Source organism: Anomaloglossus baeobatrachus, chromosome 4, assembly GCF_048569485.1.
Source record: "Anomaloglossus baeobatrachus isolate aAnoBae1 chromosome 4, aAnoBae1.hap1, whole genome shotgun sequence".
NCBI lineage: Eukaryota > Metazoa > Chordata > Amphibia > Anura > Aromobatidae > Anomaloglossus > Anomaloglossus baeobatrachus.
Window position 1 is genome coordinate 563,484,573 of NC_134356.1, and position 18,839 is coordinate 563,503,411.

At 44.6% G+C, this 18,839-nt stretch overlaps 1 protein-coding gene across 1 annotated transcript in view; it reads right to left on the minus strand.

Annotated features, from left to right (window-relative positions):
- Positions 1 to 18,839, minus strand: part of PCSK6 (proprotein convertase subtilisin/kexin type 6) — a 390,964-nt gene that overhangs the window by 173,211 nt on the left and 198,914 nt on the right. The window contains exons 7-8 of the mRNA XM_075346016.1: positions 9,651 to 9,823; positions 5,134 to 5,346 (exon numbers count right to left, since the gene is read on the minus strand). Of these exons, the coding sequence (XP_075202131.1) occupies positions 5,134 to 5,346; positions 9,651 to 9,823 (386 nt within the window). The remainder of the gene's footprint in view (positions 1 to 5,133; positions 5,347 to 9,650; positions 9,824 to 18,839) is intronic.

Genomic DNA, 18,839 nt, shown 5'->3' on the forward strand with positions numbered 1-18,839 from the left:
CCAGGTCATGCATTCACTTCCGGAGCAGCCTTCTTTGAATATACACTGCTTTCCCTGCCCACCGATGCCTTTGATTGGTTGCAATCAGCCGTGCCCCCACACTGAGTGTCTGCTAACTGCTTCCATTCACAGGCACTATACTCATGTATATCGTAGGCTGAGGTCACACTGGCGTATGGCATTGGATGGCTGTGTATCAAATTTGAGGAACCGCATGTGGCTTTTTTCTTATTTATTATTTAAATAAATTAAAAAAAAACAGCGTGTGCCCACCCCCCAATTTTGATACCAGGCCAAGATAATGCCCATCAGCTGGGGTTGGTATTTTCAGACTTGGGACGGCCATGGTTACTGGCTGCCCCCCCAGCCTAAAAATAGCAACCTGCAGCCGCCCAGGATTGTCGCATCCATTAGATGGGACAAGTCTGGCACTTTACCCGACTCTTCTCGATTGCTGTGGTGTGGTGTAAATCAGGGTAATAAGGGGTTAATGGCAGCCCACAGCTGTCGCTAAGCCCTAACTTAGTAATGGCAGGCGTCTGACACCTCATTACTAATCTGTAAGTGAAAGTAAATAAACACAAACACCGAAAAATCCTGCATTTGCTATAAAATACAAAAACCACCCTCTTTCACCACATTATTAACCTCCTAAACACAGTGCAGGTCTGACGTAATTCACACGAGGTCACATGTTGATCCCAGCTCGCTCCACGGAGAGAATGAATGAGCTGCAATGAGCGATGACTGATAGCAGTCAGACGCTGTCACAAAGGCTGGGGGCACATCTAACTGCAACCAATCACAGAGGCTAGGTCGGTTAGTGGGTGGGGAAAGCAGCGCTGAGTGCATATGGACGAGCAATGATGAGCAGCGGCTGCAGGAGCAACATACAGCTGCACAGGAGCAGTTTAAAGCTGCACCAGAGCCTTGGTAAGTATGAAACGCTCACTTCATTCTTATTTTCTTTATTTTAATTTATTTTTTTAAACTTCTTGAGTGCCGGATCCGGATCAAAAACAGCTGGAATCCCGGGCCCGGCACCCGGCAAACTTTGAAACCACACGAATCCGGACTTTTACAGTTTGGGTCTGCCTATCTCTATTAAACTTCCTTTCCTCTAGAGAGCGGATGGCTCCTTGTTCAGTCACAGGCCTAGGTAGAAAATTCTCATTAAAAAGTTCTCTGTACTGTCAGTCATACATTTGTACCATACATTTTAATAATCCTTTATTTTTGGAAAACTGAATAACCCCAGGTTTGATTACCTGTCTTGGTACTGCAATCCACCTATTCCTTTGGCTGCTCTTCTCCGCACCCGCTCTAGTTCAGCTATGTCTTTCTTCTATACTGGAGCCCCAACATTGTACACAATATTCTATGTGTGGCTGCACATTGACTTGTACATAGGCAAAACTATATTTTTGTCATGAACATGCCTCTTTGAAAGCATCTCTTTTTATTATTTTGTTTGCCTTGGCGGCAGCTGCCTGGCACTGGTCACTGTAGTTGGGTGTATGGGTGGACGGCAACCTCAGTCTTTCAGTGACAGTTTTACCCAGTGTTTTACAATTTAGCACTTAATTATCCATTTCATTTCCTCTGGCCAAGTTCATGACCTTACATTTATCCACATTAATTTCAAAAGCCATTTCTCAATCCGAGCCTCCAGCTGACATAAATTTAATATTACAGATGGATTTATCATAGACGTAATGTTTTCAGTGAAAAAGTATGGTTGGGCAGTCTACCCCAAGTCAAATAAACATGCAAAGGTCACAAATACAAAATATATTGCAACATTGAAGATCCAATGTGCAATATGAAATCCACCACCCAATGATTCCCAAAACAAAAACAACAAAAACCCTTGCGCCCCCCCCAGAGCAGAATAGGGGTGAGACCACATGTGTGGTGGAGCTTGACCATTCTCTGTGGCGAAAGGAAGGGCACAGCAGCTCAGCCAATGACAACATGGTGCAATGGCCTGACTAAGCGATAACTTCAATCTCTTCAGTTTTTCCTCTGTACGGTTCTTATGATAGACTAGGACATAAAGGCATGGCCTAAAATATACTGCTGCTGCAGAAATAAGAAAACATGGCTATGGGAAACAAAATATATGTTGCCTGAAGGCCCTACACCATGTCTATATTGAGATCCTTTACAAGGATTAGAGAACATTATAAAGTGATCCTCATAACCTGCTGAACCCTAGCCAGCTAGTAGTCCTTGCAGTAGTGATGGCATCCTGTCCATCAGTCACCTGACCACTGCGACCAATCACAGGCCTCAGAGGCGACATATGGACATAGCTCAAAGTTTCTGAATGTTTGGCTTTTTTTATGGATGACTGCAGTTCGCAACCTAAAAGGCTCAATAAGGAAACAGTGTTCTGTGGTGTTTGATAGCTGAGGTGCGGGCATGGTTTTTAGAATAAGTGCATTGACAGGCACCACAAGCTATCTACATATGTAAAGGACATAGGATTGATTCTAGACTTACAGATAAAATAAAAAACACCAGCAGCTTCTTGTGGGGTCCCACACTAATTACACCAGCCAGGTCCAGTGTTGTGCTGTGGTCCCTCTTACTGCTTGGATAGAAGCACTCAGATGCTTTGTGGAAGATTTCACACATTTTCTAGCAGATTATGCTTTATAAATATGATATCCACAGAATCCTATACACTGTCAGATTGGGGTACAAGAGGCTACCAATTGCTTCTGATAGCCTAATCATCATCTACAGACAAATAACATTGGCTGGGGACAGAGAAGTTCATGTTTGTAGTTGCCTGATTTAATTTCAACCTATGGTTCTAAAAAATAATAAAAGAGGTAATTTGTTAACTAAATGTTTGTTTGTATATAGTGGATCATGTGTACTGTGCTAAGCACTGATCATTTAGGGAGCAGGCACTCCTGCAGAAAGGCCCACCAGAAAATTCCCCTGTTGTCCTGTGGGCCAGTCCGAGCGTGCATACAGAGCAGTATGGTGCAGGGGAGATCCTCTACAAGCAAACTTGATATATGAACCTTTATGGCAACTCTCACCAGGTATAAACGTTTTTAAAAAGAAGTTGTTTTCCCTAAGACACACTCTTTTATACCCCCTCTAAGGTACATGGATGCCAATGCTCAGCCTCCTGCTTGAAATCCCACTCTATGAGCAAAAGAAGTGGCTCAAGCTCTGTCAGTGGTAGCCATTTCTCAACTGAAATGCAAAACTTACAGGCCAGGCCAGATTTTTTGTTTCACAAAGGGGTCACCTGGATGAGGCAACCAATTAAGTATAGGTAAAGGAGAATGTGTTGCACAAATCACAATAATCACTTTTACCAATCATAGTTGGGTTGTGGCAGATGGTCATACATTGTAATATCACATGCGGGCTAATCAAATCAATGGCCAACTAACATGGCAGGGTGGATCCTCTATAGTTAGTGCCACCCTGCCTCCTTAATGGAAAGGAGTTGTCATAGCACAGAAGTTTACATCTGTTTAATAGAATATGAAACCAATACAGTAAGGCTGTGTGCACACATTGCATTTTTATATAAGATTGGATGAACTTTTGATGAGTTTTTGAGTGTAAATTTTTCACAAAACCTGAAGGGAATCCTGATGGCAGCAGTGTCATTCCTGAAGTGTAAGTGTAATGCACACGTTGAGTATTTTCACATTAACATGCTACAGATTTAAATCTGCACTAAAACTAATTCTTGAAGTGTTTTTGCTGTAGATTTCAGTCATTCTAATGAATGGTGAAAATCTGCACCAAAACAAGAGGCAAAAACTCGCTTTTTGCAGCTGTATTTTTCCTGCCAAGAGATGCAGAAATAGTTCCGAAATTTCTGCACCAAATCATAAATGTGTACACATACCCTATAGGTAGTGGTTACTTCGGTATCTTACAAAATCTATTATTGAGACCAGGGGTCCTTAACCTGTAGCTCAGGAGCCACATGTGGCTTGTGGGCCCATGATGTGTGGCTCTGAGCTGTCTTCCAGTTTGGTGCATTAGCACCAGGTCTAGCAGACAGATATGAAGAGCAAGTCTCTAAATGGGAATTTTGTGAGTAGCCCCACATTGAAGAGCAGGATTGGAAAGGGGGGTATATGATATGATCCCCTGGAACTTGGTATACTGTCATGGTGTGATTTCTGTGGAAAAGCTTTGGCTGTCATACTGATGATGGGGCCTCTGGCTGTCACTACTATGAGTGGTATATATATGCAATGACACTGCACTTCTATAATTGAGGAAACGTGTGCTCTGGTAGGGTCCAAATCCGTGTATACAAAATGAGGTAAACCAGGCACCCCAATATACATGATTGAAGAAGACTTTAATTCCAACAGTAAGACCGTTCAAATGCAGTAGACGTTTCGGTCAAAACAATGACCTTCGTCAGTAGAGCCGAGGTGAGCAGGTGAGTGTCCATTGATCCTCACTTGTGGAGAAGATGCATAGAAATGGCTTTAAGGGATAATAGGCACTGGTTGACAACAAGCGATATCTGTCGCTTGTGTAGAAGGTAGTAAACACTGTAAAGAAATGTTATACATAGAATCAAAACTGCATAAACAAACACTATCAATGCAAATCGACCTTATGGGATGGTAGAAACATGCGATATCCGTCGCTTGTGTATTAGGTGGTAAGTACTAGGTTACAGAAACATGCACAAACACTTGGTAAGAGAATGGACCCTGTTCTCAATGATGTATGCAGGGTCTACGTCAAGGAGAAACATCTGTAGAGAATCACGCGGAGTCCACCGCTTGTGTGTAGGAGACACCATCATGCATCTTCTCCACAAGTGAGGATCAACGGACACTCATCTTCTCACCTCAGTTCTACTGACGAAGGACACTGTTTCGACCAAAACGTCTGTTGCATTTCAACTGTCTTACTGTTGGAATACAAGTCTTCTTCATTCATTTATATCGGAGTGCCTGGTTTATCTCATTTTGTATACTACTGTGAGTGGGGCAGGAGCTGAATGCGGCTCTCAACCCTCTGTCAGCACTCAATGTGGCTCCTGACCCTCTTTCATATCTCAATGTGGCTCTCAAAGTCAGAAATGTTGGGGACCACTGACTCAGACCATAGTCCAACACAACTTACTATTTTTCTTTCATAAAAGGCACCGCTGCTGTAGGTTGTAGCCAGAGTAGATGCACATTCTTCCAAGTACCAGGGTTTGTATCCATTCTCAGTGGTGCTACTGATGGAAATAGTATAGATGCTGTTGGTGTATCCATCACAGGAGCAGTAGTCTCCTTCACGACCACCATTCCCAGATGCCCAGACAAAGATGGAGCCCAATCCTTTACGACCCTATAAAACAAAACATTTTTATTTCAGTTAGATGAACCCCTTACTGGGCACCTAATGGACACTATTTTACACTGATATTTTTCCCATTGTCCTATATGAGTATCTAAGACTCTTTGTAATTAATATCAACTGATGCTTTTAAAAATACTTTCAGAATCCTGTCAACGCCAATCTGTCAGCTCTGTCCCAGAATAGCAAATAAAGGATGGACAGATAGAGGAAGAGTTTAGATGCCATGTGGCTCAATGCCAGGGTTCTCCTGAGGAATCTGGATGAATACTAGTCCGGTGCAGCTGCAGCTTCAATCTCCATTGAGAACAGACAACTGGGGACCCTGATGGCTTCCCTAAAATCTAAACAAATAGCAAGCCTGCTGTATTATCACATCGCAACAGTATGTGACGCGTGTCAGCTGTTCACGCCCTCACCATATGGGCTCATGTAATGGAAAATGTTTTATTAAGTCATGCCATAACTAGAAAAACCATTAGTCATGTATTTCCCTCTGCACCAACAGGATATAATCGCTGCTCAATGCTGACTAGATGGTGTAAGCTCTAAACAAGGAACACGAAATGCAGTATTAACCCTAAAAAAAAATCTAAGGAAAGGAAAAAAAAAAAAATTGTTGTGCTCAAAAGGTACTATTTAAAGGGGTTGTGCCACGAACAATTGAATATTTTAATTAATAGGTCTTAAAATAAAAATAAGTTCCACAAATGGATGTGCTAAAAAAAAAAAAAAAAAATATTCCTGTCCAGAGATTTTTTTTTTAGAAATGTGCCCGTGTGTAATGGATGTGTACGACCATGCAGGAACAGGTCAGGTATACCACAGCTCCTCGGCAGGGGAGGAAGTAAAAGAGTATACAGACATAGCACAGGATCAAAGTGGATTCGTTCTGTGATTTAAGACAAAATTTGTCTAAGGGCGGCTTTGCACACTACGACATCGCAGGTGCGATGTCGGTGGGGTCAAATCGAAAGTGACGCACATTCGGCGTCACTTGCGATGTCGTAGTGTGTAAATCCTAGATGATACGATGAACGAGCGCAAAAGCGTCGTTATCGTATCATCGTTGCAGCCTCCGACATTTCCATAATGCCGGTGCCGCGACAGGTACGATGTTGTTCCTCGCTCCTGTGGCAGCACACATCGCTGTGTGTGAAGCTACAGGAGCGAGGAACTTCACCTTACCTGCCGCCGGTCACAATGCGGAAGGAAGGAGGTGGGCGGGATGTTTACATCCTGCTCATCTCCGCCCCTCCGCCGCTATTGGCCGCCTGCCGTGTGACGTCGCTATGACGCCGCACGACCCGCCCCCTTAGGAAGGTGCGGGTCGCCGGCCAGAGCGACGGTCGCAGGGCAGGTGAGTGCATGTGAAGCTGGCGTAGCGATAATTTTCGCTACGCCAGCTATCACACGATATCTTACCTGCGACGGGGGCGGGGACTATCGCGTGCGACATCGCAGCATTGGCTTGCGATGTCGCAACGTCCAAAGCCCGCCTAGAAGTGTTTATTAACCTGTCTATATGTATACAGGGATTATGTCCAGCTTGATATTGATGAGCGGCTAATTATGACTGCTTTAGAGAAACTAAGTTGCTGGCTGATTTGATGGATTGGCAGAGTGGAATGCTTGCTATGTTTTCCACAGACCCAGAAGTGAAGGGGCAGTCGCATGAATCCCATGATCGGGCCCGATAGGCCGGCTATATGATCTCCCTGTGAAACTGAGATGTACGGAGCATGCCCAGTGGGTATAAAATGGCGGCGCCCATGGCTACTTGTGCGCCGCATGTGAATTGAGAGAGGCTACTGACACAGAGTGGTGAGTGTTCCTCTGGAATTTTGGAAAGACCGGACAGTTCACTTGTGGACTTTGAGGTGATTTATAATGCAGACATTGTTAATTCTTGCAGTCCGGAATTGCCATTTTATTTTTGTGAAGATGGCCACAATGATGATGATGATGATGATAAGGATGGCTATTTAAGCTGGCAGATTTCCATGAGCACGGGGTCCTCTGATGATTTCTATGTGGGGATGAAACGCGTAGGGAGTGACCGGAGGCCTACTGCTAACATTTTTTGAGAGATAAACATGAAGAAGGTTTATCAGTGAATATCCTATCCATGAGAATTTTGAAGCCCGCAAGTCCTTGGTGAGACCGTTCCAACTATTATAACCATATTATTTAAAGAAATGGTATATGTTTAATGGCGGTCGTTTACACCAGTTATCTACACATTAGATAATATTGGAGGTACAGGGTGGAGGGCGGTTCCCTGTATATGTGACCTCTAATATAGTACTGAGGTGACATAATAGTGACCCAGTCTAGATAGTGTTTTGTGTGCTGTACCCAAACCAGGGTGCATTTGAGCTTGGTGACCAGTGCTTTGGGTATTCTCATTTTATACTCACGTTTTATGAGGTTTACTAGTTTTAAATGAGCACCATTAAAAGTTATATTTTATGTTTAGTGTGCGGTTGCACAATGTCCACACATCTTGCTATTTAAATTTGTCTTTTGGTAGTGTGAGTTGGTATCTTGCTATACAAGACAAAATTTTAGACAAGCAATGAAATGTTTTCCATTACAGAAAGAATCAGCTGCGATCCCTGGCTGTAATGTCTATATATGCTCTTTTACTTACTCCCCTGCCCAGAAGATGTGGTACATCCAACCTGTTCCTGCATGGTCGTACACATCCATTACACAGGGGCACATTTATAAGAATATCTAGGGACAGGAACATTTTTTTTTTAACACATCCAATTGAGGACCTTATTTCTATTCTAAGATCTATAAATTAAAATTTACCATTGTTTGTGCCACAACCCCTTTAAGTCAAGTAATGCATCTTTAAGACTAGGTTATCGTGAACAAGTAGTGGACAACATGAAGAAAACATTACAATTTTGTTCCAATTGTCACTGGGGGGGGTTTTCCTTGAAGAAGCAGTTCTTAGAAGTGAACCAAAAACTCCTTATATAAGAAAATGCCACATACACCACAAAAATGTAACCGATCTAGTGTCTATGACCATCACATGTGCGGTAGGTTCTTAAATTCCTATTAATTTTAAATGTGCTTTTCTAAAAAGAACATAAATAAAATAAGTGAAAAAAATAAGGTTGCCCAATCTGATGCCATAAATCAAGTCAAATAGATCTGTCAACCACATAGAATTATAAATAAAATTATTACGCCAGCTTGTTGGTTAGGAATGTCACTGAAGTCCAGGGCTCGAACCTCACCAAGGACAACATCTGCATGCAGTTTGCATATTCTCCCTGTTTTTGCATGCGTTTCCTCCCACGCTTCAAAAACATCCTGAGGTGTGGGAGGAATTGGCTTGTAATGGAGCGGTCCCTCGTGTGTGCCTGAAATAGATAGGGAACATTTGAGCCTAATTGGGGACGAGGCTGATCATCTCTGTAGAGCGCTGTGAAATATTCTTGCACAATAAAATCGGGAAATAAACACCCCAAGCAACAACAAAAACATTAAAAAAATTGTAGGTTCTACCTATAGGGTCCTCCGTACTTTTAAAGACAGAAAGATCATTAAGAAGATACTTTTAGTACTTTTTTTTTTTAACTACTCAAAAAGGTATAACATTTATTTTGTGGGCTAGATGATTAATGGGTGCAAGCCCACCTTTTACTAGAGTAGAAGTCCCAAACCACTTGTTCTCCACTGCGCAAAAACCTTTGAAGAGAAGTAATTGAGCAGGAATACTAAAGCTTCATTCAACATCTAGAGAACAGACGGCTCACCTATTTCCATCACCCCAAAAGACAATATAGAGGCATGGTATGTTTACCTGCCGCTCCATTTACCTACTTTCGAAGACCATGCACTGGGAACAAACAAGGAGCATGGGACTCCCATTATAGAGATTGGTGGCTGGTGAATTGGTGATTTGGAACCTCCAACAATCAGACATTTATAGCCTTTGCCATGGATATGTGAGAAATTACCTTTGGGCTAAAACTGATTCTGTGGATAGGTGATAAATGTCCTTTTTGATGCTAGTCTCAATATCAGGACATCCCTTTATGACATAAGCGTCAGTGTTTTCGAAGGCAACGAACAAAATACATAAGCCATGCGAGGTGGTCCCTATTGATTGTTTATAGAACACATTGGCTTCTACTGATGCATTGATCGTTTTAGCCATCAAAATAGTCAATCTTCACCTACATGAGTCTCCAAAGCAGAATTGAACAGACCCAAAACATTAACATAATAAGGCAAATGAGAAAATGCTTCATAAACCAAAATCACATCACCTTCTTGATGCCATCTTCAAATGCTTTTTTGGCTAGGGGCCCAGGTCCATCTACAGTCTTGCCATCATCGTCAGGTCCCCAACTTGCACTATAAATATCAATATAGTCTGGTCGGATGCCCAGAGACTTTGCTTCGACAACATCTGTCACATCTCCATCTAACATGCGGATTCCTGGAAAAATGAAAACAGTTCCATCTTATTTGGTGCTACTTAATGAGGGTATCAGTGAGCTTTAGATCTCGTGAGATCCATTGGGCGAGGAGTGTGATATACAAAACAATGGCCTCTTGTAAAATACATTTTCTTCCCAAATCTGTAAATTAATTTCCAGCAAACATTTTTGTTCTCTTCTGTTAAATAGTTTGCTCAGCCATGTCACATTTCTTTTCCATAAACTTATATAACGATTAGTGTTGAGCAAGCGTGCTCGGCACTGCTCATTACTTGATCGAGCATAGGGGTGCTCAGGTACTCTGCCAAGTTTTGCGAATTCTCGGATGAAATAATGACCACAACGGACAGGCTCCCTTCACTGAATGATGTGAACCGGCACCCCAATGGGAGCCAATTGCAGTCTTTTGAAGGCTTTCACTAGGGTTAAAGCAACGTTTTCGGATATAGTGTGTCAATGAAGAAAAAAAACAAAACCTCCTTCCCACGAAAATGGTTTGTTTATGGCTGACTGTAGGTAAGCATTGAGCCGGACTACCCAATCATTGACTTCCATTATATTATTTACTGGTGTTGAGCACTTTGAGTGTCTGACCTACTTGACTCGAAGACCGAGCAGCCGAGCATGTTAGTGCTCGTCCATCACTACTAACAATATTTCCATCAATTCAGCCTCCTTTTCTGGATTCAATTCACCGATCAACACTTGCACGATTTGTACTCTATGGGCGGCTTTGCACGTTGCGATATCGCAAGCCGATGCTGCGATGTCGCACGCGATAGTCCCCGCCCCCGTCGCAGGTACGATATCGTGTGATAGCTGGCGTAGCGAAAATTATCGCTACGCCAGCTTCACATGCACTCACCTGCCCTGCGACCGTCGCTCTGGCCGGCGACCTGCCTCCTTCCTAAGGGGGCGGGTCATGCGGCATCATAGCGACGTCACATGGCAGGCGGCCAATAGCGGCGGAGGGGCGGAGATGAGCAGGATGTAAACATCCCGCCCACCTCCTTCCTTCCGCATATCCTACGGAAGCCGTGGTGACGCCGGTAGGAGATGTTCCTCGCTCCTGCGGCTTCACACACACCGATGTGTGCTGCCGCAGGAGCGAGGAACAACATTGGACCGTCGCATCAGCGTAATTATGGATTACGCCGACGCTACACCGATGATACGATTACGACGATTTTGCACTCGTTAATCGTATCATCTAGGCTTTACACACTACGATGTCGCATGCGATGCCGGATGTGCGTCACTTTCAATTTGACCCCACCGACATCGCACCTGCGATGTCGTAGTGTGCAAAGCCCGCCTATGCCTTCATGTTTTAGTACGGGTTTCGGGTACCCTTTGAATATTTTGTTTTGGCGTTGATGAAAACTAGAGACTAATTGGCTCCTCATGAAATTGTCTTTTGTGCATATGGGTTAAAAACCATTATGCAATTGCACTTTTTTTTTTGCAATTTCACTGCACTTGGAATTTTTTCCGTTTTCCAATACACTATATGGTAAAACTAATGGTTTCATTCAAAAGTACAACTCGTCCCACAAAAAAGCCCTCATATGGCAAGCTTGACAAAAAAAAAAAAAAGTTATGGCTCTCAGAAAAAGGGGAGAAAAACTAAAATGAAAACCGGAACATCGCCTGGGAGTGAAGGGAATAAGAGCAAGAGCAATGGGACCAAAAACTTTGCAGATAGTAATAATGTGTTAAAACATTTGCTCACTCATTATTCTGGTATTTGGCAAATATAAATAATTTCAGTTCCTAATTGACCTAAAATGGGAAAGGTCTATTCTGATTTCATGTCCGATAGTAAGAAAAACATGCATGTGTGTCTTTTTAGATATTGTATGTACACTTCTGGTTTCTACTGTATCATATACAGTGTGTTCACCCATATCCTGTCCACCACCATTAACTTGAGAACGGCGGCGGCTATAGGCATAGAAGTGGTGTCTAGGTATAGTAAAGTAGCCATGCGCTACACAATGATATCACCTATAGCGCCACCTGGTGGAAAACAACGGAGTTAGCATTTTTATCTCGAAAACTGAACGAGATAGAGAAAAAAAAAGTGAATTACAAAGTTGTAGGGCATCATCAATTCAATATGAATCGACACCTTGCATACAGAAATGCTATGATTAGAACGTGTAAAACTCACAAGGCTGCGGACGTGAAGCGATACCTCATGGAGACCTTTCTACAAGTCATTGGGTATGGTGGCTGCGTGGAGTGGCTTCCACTATCACCTGACCTGACCCCATTGGACTTTTCTGTGAGGTCACATCAAACAGCAGGTGTATGCGACCCCTCCACCAACATTGCAGGACCTATGACGACGTATCACAGATGCTTGTGCAAACGTGTCAGCTAACATATTGCACAACGTGCAGTAAGCTACAGTATGCTGTCCAGAGTCCAGATGTGCATTGCAGCTGACGGTGTCCACTTTGAGCATCAAAGTTAAATGAGCACCATATGCATGACCAGCATTCAATGTTTTGGGGGGGGTCATGGGTTTCATATCATAGCATTTCTGTATGCATGGTGTCGATTCGTATTGAATTGATGATGCCCTAAAAATTAATAATTCACTTTTCTCTATCTTGTTCCGTTTTTGAGATAAAAATGCTAACTCTGTTTTCCACCAGGTGGCGCTATAGGTGGTTTCATTGCATAGCGCATGGCTACTTTACTATACCTAAATACCACTTCTATTCCTACAGCTTCCGCCGTTCTTAAGTTAATGGTGGTGGACAGGATATGGGTGGACACACTGTATGTAGCATTGGGGTAAGTGTAGAAGGCTCGGCACTTCACTGCAGTCACTGATCATAGTTCTATTCATTACAGTCAGAACAATAAAAGGCTAAAAGGAAATAAATAGAGCCAATAATGAAAAAGAAACATATCAAAGTGAGCTTGTAATGTCTCAATTTAATCTAATAAATTCATTAAACATCCAATTCTGAAATATATGTAGAAATATACACACCGAAATATTGCTTGTATGCAAATAACACTGCATCTCGGGGTGTTATGGAGTTTGACAACCCTTACTCAATTCCTTATTACTGTCCATCAGGATTTTCAAAGTGTTGGGTTAATTAATGGGCTTTCATATCTCCTGTCATACACATACAATTATTGACCACCGAATGCTCTACAGTATACAAACTGCAGAATTTATATTGTTTGTCTGTTTTTTTGGGGGGGGGGAGGTTTAAAAGGAGAGTGCAACTATATTAGGGAAAAATCTGTGCAACCCATTGTTGTAAAAGAAAAAGAAAAAAATATGAGTGTTATTAAACTGTATCTGCAAAATCCTGTTAAGTCATAAAAATGTATAGTTCATATGCTATGATGAAGAGATTTTATATACAGCCATGGCAGAAAGTGTTGGCACCCTTGAAATTATTCCAGAAAATGAAGCATTTCTCCAAGAAAATGATTGGATTTACACATCTTAGAACCTCCACCATATTTGACTGTAGGTACTGTGTACTTTTCTTTGTAGGCCTTATTCCATTTTTTGTGTTCAGCAGAATGATGTGCTTTACCAAAAAGTTCTATCTTGGTCTCATCTGTCCACAAGATGCTTTACCAGAAGGATTTTGGTTTTCTCAAGTACATTTTGGCAAACTGAAGTCTAGCTTTTTACATCTGTCAACAGTGGGATTCTCCTGCCATAGTGTTAATTTCATTCAAATGTTAACCGATAGGGTGTATCAGTGTCAACGTGACCCAAGTCTGTAGGACAGGTTGAATTTCTTTGGAACCTGATTGGAGCCGCTTTTCCACCATCCAGACGATCCTGCTTTGCAACTTTTCATCACGTTTTCTCTGTCATCAACATCTAGGGAGATTAGCTACAGGGCCATGAATTGTAAACGTTTTGATTATTTTGCGCACCATGGAAATATGAACATCAAGATCTCTGGAGATGTACTTGTAACCTTGAGATTGATTATATTTTTCAACAATTTTGGTTTTCAAGTCCTCAGTTATCTTCTCTACTCTGTTATTCATGCTTTGTGTGGCACACACAGACATACAATGCAAAGAGTCAACTTCTCCCCTTTTTATCTGGTTTCAGGTGTGATTTTCATATTGCCCACACCTGTTACTTGCCACAGGTGAGTTTCTACGAGCGTGCTTGAAAAAGTTGTTTAGCCACAATTTTGGAAAGGTGCCAACAAATTTCTCCAACCTTTATTTGGCTTGTGTAATATGTCCAATTTGTATTTTTATGGGTTTTTTTGTGCAGTTCCGATACACACACAGGAAATAAACATGTGTATAACAAAATATGTGTAACTGCAGTCTTTTTCTAGGGGAAATGCTTCATTTTCAGCAACAATTTCAAGGGTGCCAACACTTTTGGCCATGACTGTACTGTAGTTCATGAACTTTTTTCTTCTTATTCTCTAAAGTCTATTCAACTGTAGCTTAGTTGCAACATCATCCTGAGAAAAGTAGGTCAATATTATGACCTTCATTATAAAGGTGGTCTATCAAGGGTAAAGAACATCACACTAGTTCAGGGGTGGGGAACCTTTTTTCTGTCGGGGGCCATTTGGAAATTTCTACCAACCTTCGGGGGCCGCACAAAATTATCAATGTTTAAATGACCCTGCTATATATTGGGTGAAGCAATTAATTAACTGGGGGCATGGGGCTGGGGGCACAGACACCACTGGAGGGGCTGGGGGCACAGACACCACTGGAGGGGCTGTGGGCACAGACACCACTGGAGGGGCTGGGGGAACAGACACCACTGGAGGGGCTGGGGGCACAGACATCACTGGGGGGGAGGCACAGACATCACTGGGGGGGAGGCACAGACATCACTGGGGGGAGGCACAGACATCACTGGGGGGGAGGCACAGACATCACTGGGGGGGAGGCACAGACATCACTGGGGGGGAAGCACAGACATCACTGGGGGGGAGGCACAGACATCACTGGGGGGGAGGCACAGACATCACTGGGGGGAGGCACAGACATCACTGGGGGGGAGGCACAGACATCACTGGGGGGGAGGCACAGACATCACTGGGGGGGAGGCACAGACATCACTGGGGGGGGAGGCACAGACATCACTGGGGGGAGGCACAGACATCACTGGGGGGGAGGCACACAGGACTGGGGGGGCGGCACACAGGACTGGGGGGGCTGCACACAGGACTGGGGGGGGGCTGCACACAGGACTGGGGGGGCTGCACACAGGACTGGGGGGGCTGCACACAGGACTGGGGGGGGGGCTGCACACAGGACTACGGGGGGGGCTGCACACAGGACTGGGGGGGGGCTGCACACAGGACTGGGGGGGGGGGCTGCACACAGGACTGGGGGGGGCTGCACACAGGACTGGGGGGGCTGCACACAGGACTGGGGGGGGCTGCACACAGGACTGGGGGGGGCTGCACACAGGACTGGGGGGGGCTGCACACAGGACTGGGGGGGGGCTGCACACAGGACTGGGGGGGGGCTGCACACAGGACTGGGGGGGGGCTGCACACAGGACTGGGGGGGGGCTGCACACAGGACTGGGGGGGGCTGCACACAGGACTGGGGGGGGCTGCACACAGGACTGGGGGGGGGCTGCACACAGGACTGGGGGGGGGCTGCACACAGGACTGGGGGGGGCTGCACACAGGACTGGGGGGGCTGCACACAGGACTGGGGGGGGCTGCACACAGGACTGGGGTTGCTGCACACAGGACTGGGGGGGTGCACACAGGACTGGGGGGGTGCACACAGGACTGGGGGGGTGCACACAGGACTAGGGGGGTGCACACAGGACTGGGTGATGGGCTGCACATAGGATTGTGTGGGGGTGCACACAGGACATTGGGGGGCTGCACACAGGACTGGGGGAGGGGTGCACACAGGACAGAACTGGTGTGGGGAGACACAAAGCATTGGGCAGGGCACATAGCAGCAGAGGGTCGGCGCTGGACTCACAGCAGCATTGCATTCACATCACCAGAGTGCAGGAGCTGGACACACTGCATTAGAAGGAGAAGGCAGGCACTGATCTCCGGAGGGCAGGGGGCGGACACACAACGCTGGAAGCTGAGGCTGCTGTAGACCCGCCCACAATTGGCACTGGCCGACGGGAGAACACATTGCAGCACAAACAGCAATGTGTGGATTTAAAGGGCCGGCGGCAGCAAGACCGCAGTGACAGCACGAGCACTGCCTCCCCTGGGAATCTGCCCGGGGGCCACATAAAAGGTCATGGCGGGCCGCATGCGGCCCGCGGGCCGGAGGTTCCCCACCCCTGCACTAGTTGGAGCAGAATGGTTCTCTGCACTGGAGCTTCTCTCAATAGTGGTATTTAAACTCCCAATATGTAATGCTGCTGCATTATCATGGTGATTTGTTCATAAAAATACCAAAGTTTCAATGATGAGAAGACAAAAACATTCTGGTGTGATCAAAGGCAATACTCAGGATGTAATGGAGATACCTATAGACATATGGTCCTAAGCCATCGAATAGCGGTGGGTCTTATGGCCAGATCTTAAATGGAACCAGTTAGGAGATTTAGGGTTAAAAATGTAGTTGGGAAAAAGACAGATGGAATGACATTAGGCACCGACTAAGGCAGAGGATTCCTCACTTATATTGAGATTCAAAGTGGTTTGTTTCAACGATGGATCCATTTACAGCTAAAAGGGATTTTATTTTCAAACTGGTCTTGTGTAATTTGCAGACTACGGCCACTTTTACATTGCGTTTTTAACTGGTCCCATCGGGGCATCCGTCCGAACCCCCCCCCCCCCGCAAAACAAGTTTCGGATGCATACGCCGATGGGGCCATTGACTATAATGGAGCAGACGGAGTGAGCGTGTGCTCTGTCTTGCACCATTTATACGCTTTCTGCAGGTGGACATCCAGATGCAGTCTACTACATCATAGTCAATGGCCCGTCGGCGTATGCGTCCGACACCCGTTTTGCGGGGGAAGTGGAGGGGGGATTCGGATGGATGCCGTAGGCAAAAATGCAACGTGAAAGCGGACTACTTTACACGCTACGATATCGTTAATGTTTTATCGTCGGGGTCACGATGTTAGTGACGCACATCCGGCGTCAGTAACGATACCGCAGCGTGGGACACTTACCAGCGACCTTAAGCAACCTCAAAAATGGTGAATCGTTCACCATGGAGAGGTCGTCCCAAAACCAAAAATCGGTAATTGTTATCGATGTTGTTCGTCGCTCCTGCGGCAACACACATCGCTGTGTGTGACACCGCAGGAGCGAGGAACGTCTCCTTACCTGCCGCCGGCCGCAATGCAGAAGGAAGGTGGTGGGCAGGATGTTACGTCCGCTCATCTCCGCCCCTCCACTTTGATTGGCCGGCCGCTTAGTGACATCGCGGTGACGTCGCTATGACGCCGAACGCACCTCCCCCTTGAGGGAGGGATTGTTCGGCAGTCACAGCGGCGCCGCCGACCAGGTAAGTACGTGTGACGCTGCCGTAGCGATAATGTTCGCTGCGGCAGCGATCACACGAAATCGCATGCACGACGGGGGTGGGTGCTTTTGCATACAATATTGCTAGCAATTACTAGCAATATCGTAGCGTGTAAAAGCCCCTTAAGGCTATATTTACACTTTAGTTTTGAAGGTTTTGGTTGGTTTATGGATTTCCCAAATATGCTCAAAAACAGCTTGGTAAACTCAATTCATTAATGGGACATCCACTTTGTTGTTCATATGATGATTTTTTTTGAGCATTTTTTTACCATGAGAACTTTTTTTTTGTTTTTTTTTTTTTTAAGTGCATATCAGTTTTTTTTAAGTGGCTTTTGATAAAACCTGCTCTAAACTAAGTATTGCCCAATAAAAAAAAGGGCTGAAAGAAATGCTTTACAAAATATAAGCTTCAAAAACCAAATCAAGAAAAGAAAACTTCTTCAAAACTCCAAATTCTGAAGCGGTTTCTGCATGAAAAATGTTTAACACCTAATAAAGCCAAAAAAAAAACATGCAGCGTGCACATAGACAAACTCCTGCAGAATTTAAATTAAGATGAAGATTTAGGCAAAAGTCCACAGATTAATGTGGAAAGTGAATGTGTGAAACATGAATTTCCTGCATGTATCTTTGTAAATACTTAAAAGGGAATCTGTCACCAGATTTTGGCCTTCTAAACTAAATCTAGCAACTTAAACAGCACCTGTGCTGCATTCTATAAAGGTGCATCTTATCCCCTGACCCCCCCTGTAGACTCCACAAATACCTTTACAAAATATCTCACCATGTACAGTACAGACAAAGTTTGGACACACCTTCTCATTCAAGGAGTTTTCTTTATTTTCATGACTCTAAAAATTGTAGATTCACATTGAAGCCATCAAAACTATGATTTGAATGAAATACTTAACAAAAAAGTGTGAAACAACTGAAAATATGTCTTATATTCTAGGTTCTTCAAAGTAGCCACCTTTTGCTTTGATTACTGCTTTGCACACTCTTGGCATTCTCTTGATGAGCTTCAAGAGGTAGTCACCGGAAATGGTCTTCCAACAGTCTTGAAGGAGTTCCCAGAGATGCTTAGCTCTTGTTGGCCCTTTTGCCTTCACTCTGCGGTCCAGCTCACCCCAAACCATCTCGATTGGGTTCAGGTCTGGTGACTGTGGAGGCCAGGTCATTTGGTGTAGCATCCCATCACTCTCCTTCTTGGTCAAATAGCCCTTACACAGCCTGGAGGTGTGTTTGGGGTCATTGTCCTGTTGAAAAATACGGTAAATGATGGTCCAACTAAACGCAAATTGGATGGAATAGCACGCCGCTGCAAGATGCTGTGATAGCCATGCTGGTTCAGTATGCCTTCAATTTTGAATAAATCCCCAACAGTGTCACCAGCAAAGCACCCCCACACCATCTCACCTCCTCCTCCATGCTTCACGGTGGGAACCAGGCATGTAGAGTCCATCCGTTCACCTTTTCTACAAAGACACGGTGGTTGGATCCAAAGATTTCAAAT